Here is a 2,500-nt window from a genome sequence, read left to right on the forward strand (position 1 = left end):
AGGTTGGGACCATTCTCCAGACTCATAGTGGCATTTCGGGTCGAGACCCTTCCTCAAATTCAGATGAAGTTTCGCATAGAGACCCTTCCTCAAATTCAGATGAATCTTCGCATAGAGACCCTTCCTCAAATTCAGATGAATCTTCGCATTGAGACCCTTCCTCAAATTCAGATGAAGCTTCGCATAGAGACCCTTCCTCAAATTCAGGTGACGTCTTGGGTCGAGACCCTTCCTCAAATTCAGATGAAGTTTCGCATAGAGACCTTTCCTCAAATTCAGATGAAGTTTCGCATAGAGACCCTTCCTCAAATTCAGATGAAGTTTCGCATAGAGACCCTTCCTCAAATTCAGATGAAGTTTCGCAAAGAGACCCTTCCTCAAATTCAGATGAAGCTTCGCATAGAGACCCTTCCTCAAATTTAGGTGACGTCTTGGGTCGAGACCCTTCCTCAAATTCAGATGAAGTTTCGCATAGAGACCCTTCCTCAAATTCAGGTGAAGTTTCGCATAGAGACCCTTCCTCAAATTCAGGTGATGTTTCATAGAAACATAGAAACATAGAAATTAGGTGCAGGAGTAGAGGCCATTCGGCCCTTCGAGCCTGCACGGCCATTCAATATGATCATGGCTGATCATCCAACTCAGTATCCCGTACCTGCCTTCTCTCCATACCCTCTGATCCCCTTGGCCACAAGGGCCACATCTAACTCCCTCTTAAATATAGCCAATGAACTGTGTGGCCTCAACTACCCTCTGTGGCAGAGAGTTCCAGAGATTCACCACTCTCTGTGTGAAAAAAGTTCTCCTCATCTCGGTTTTAAAGGATTTCCCCCTTATCCTTAAGCTGTGACCCCTTGTCCTGGACTTCCCCAACATCGGGAACAATCTTCCTGCATCTAGCCTGTCCAACCCCGTAAGAATTTTGTAAGTTTCTATAAGAAATCCCCTCTCAATCTCCTAAATTCTAGAGAGTATAAACCAAGTCTATCCAGTCTTTCTTCATAAGACAGTCCTGACATCCCAGGAATCGGTCTGGTCCCTTCCTCAAATTCAGGTGACGTTTCGCATAGAGACCCTTCCTCAAATTCAGGTGATGTTTCTGGTTGGGACCATTCTCCAGACTCATAGTGGCATTTCGGGTCGAGACCCTTCTTCAAATTCAGGTGATGCTTCGCATAGAGACCCTTCCTCAAATTCAGGTGATGTTTCGGGTCGGGTGTAGACAAAAATGCTGGAGAAACTCAGCGGGTGAGGCAGCATCTATGGAGCGAAGGAAATAGGCGACGTTTCGGGTCGGGACCGTTCTCCAGATACCGGTGACGTTCCCGCTTAGATAACTGGGGTCGGGACCCTTCTACAGATGTTTTGGGTGGGGGGGAGCGTTTCTCGAGACCGGCGGTACACACTTCTGTATCTCACGCTGCTGTTGCCCGCTGTCCTTGTCTCCCCCAGCTTCTCCGTAAACGCCACATCGGTAACGATATCGTGACGATAGTCTTCCAGGAGCCCGGCGCTGGCCCCTTCACGCCAAAGACCATCCGCTCACACTTCCAGCACGTCTTCCTAGTTGTACAAGTACACAACCCTTGCACCGAGCAGGTATCCTACAGGTCAGTATCAAGACCGGCACGATGTCGCAGCTGTAGATTTTCTGCAACACAGCTCCAGAGACCCGACCTAAATCAAACTCTCTCTGGCCTCCACTGCCTCCACTGTGGCAGAGAATTCCAGATTCACCACTCTCTGGGTGAAAATGTTTTTCCTCATCTCAGCCCTAAATGGCCGACCCCTTATTCTTAAACTGTGTGTGTGTGTGTGACCCCTGGTTCTGGACACCCCCAACATGGGGAAATGTTTTTCCTGCATCTAGCCTGTCCAATCCCTGAAGAATTTTACTAAGATATTCATAGAAACATAGAAATTAGGTGCAGGAGTAGAGGCCATTCGGCCCTTCGAGCCTGCACCATTCGCCATTCAATATGATCATGGCTGATCATCCAACTCAGTATCCCCTACATAGAAACATAGAAATTAGGTGCAGGAGTAGGCCATTCGGTCCTTCGAGCCTGCACCATTCGCCATTCAATATGATCATGGCTGATCATCCAACTCAGTATCCCGTACCTGCCTTCTCTCCATACCCCCTGATCCCCTTAGCCACAAGGGCCACATCTAACTCCCTCTTAAATATAGCCAATGAACTGTGGCCTCGACTACCCTCTGCGGCAGAGAGTTCCACAGATTCACCACTCTCTGTGTGAAAAAGGTTCTTCTCATCTCGGTTTTAAAGGATTTCCCCCTTATCCTTAAGTTGTGACCCCTTGTCCTGGACTTCCCCAACATCGAGAACAATCTTCCTGCATCTAGCCTGTCCAACCCCTTAAGAATTTTGTAAGTTTCTATAAGATCCCCTCTCAATCTCCTAAATTCTAGAGAGTATAAACAAAGTCTATCCAGTCTTTCTTCATAAGACAGTCCTGACATCCCAGGAATCAGTCTG

General features: G+C 47.7%; 1 protein-coding gene across 2 annotated transcripts in view; it reads left to right on the forward strand.

Moving 5' to 3' along the window:
- Nucleotides 1-2,500, forward strand: part of zmp:0000001168 (signal-induced proliferation-associated 1-like protein 2) — an 81,083-nt gene that overhangs the window by 40,512 nt on the left and 38,071 nt on the right. For both annotated transcript variants that reach the window (XM_055664777.1, XM_055664778.1), the window contains exon 7: nucleotides 1,453-1,610. In XM_055664777.1, the coding sequence (XP_055520752.1) occupies nucleotides 1,453-1,610 (158 nt within the window). The remainder of the gene's footprint in view (nucleotides 1-1,452; nucleotides 1,611-2,500) is intronic.

Source organism: Leucoraja erinacea, chromosome 44, assembly GCF_028641065.1.
Source record: "Leucoraja erinacea ecotype New England chromosome 44, Leri_hhj_1, whole genome shotgun sequence".
Lineage (NCBI taxonomy): Eukaryota > Metazoa > Chordata > Chondrichthyes > Rajiformes > Rajidae > Leucoraja > Leucoraja erinaceus.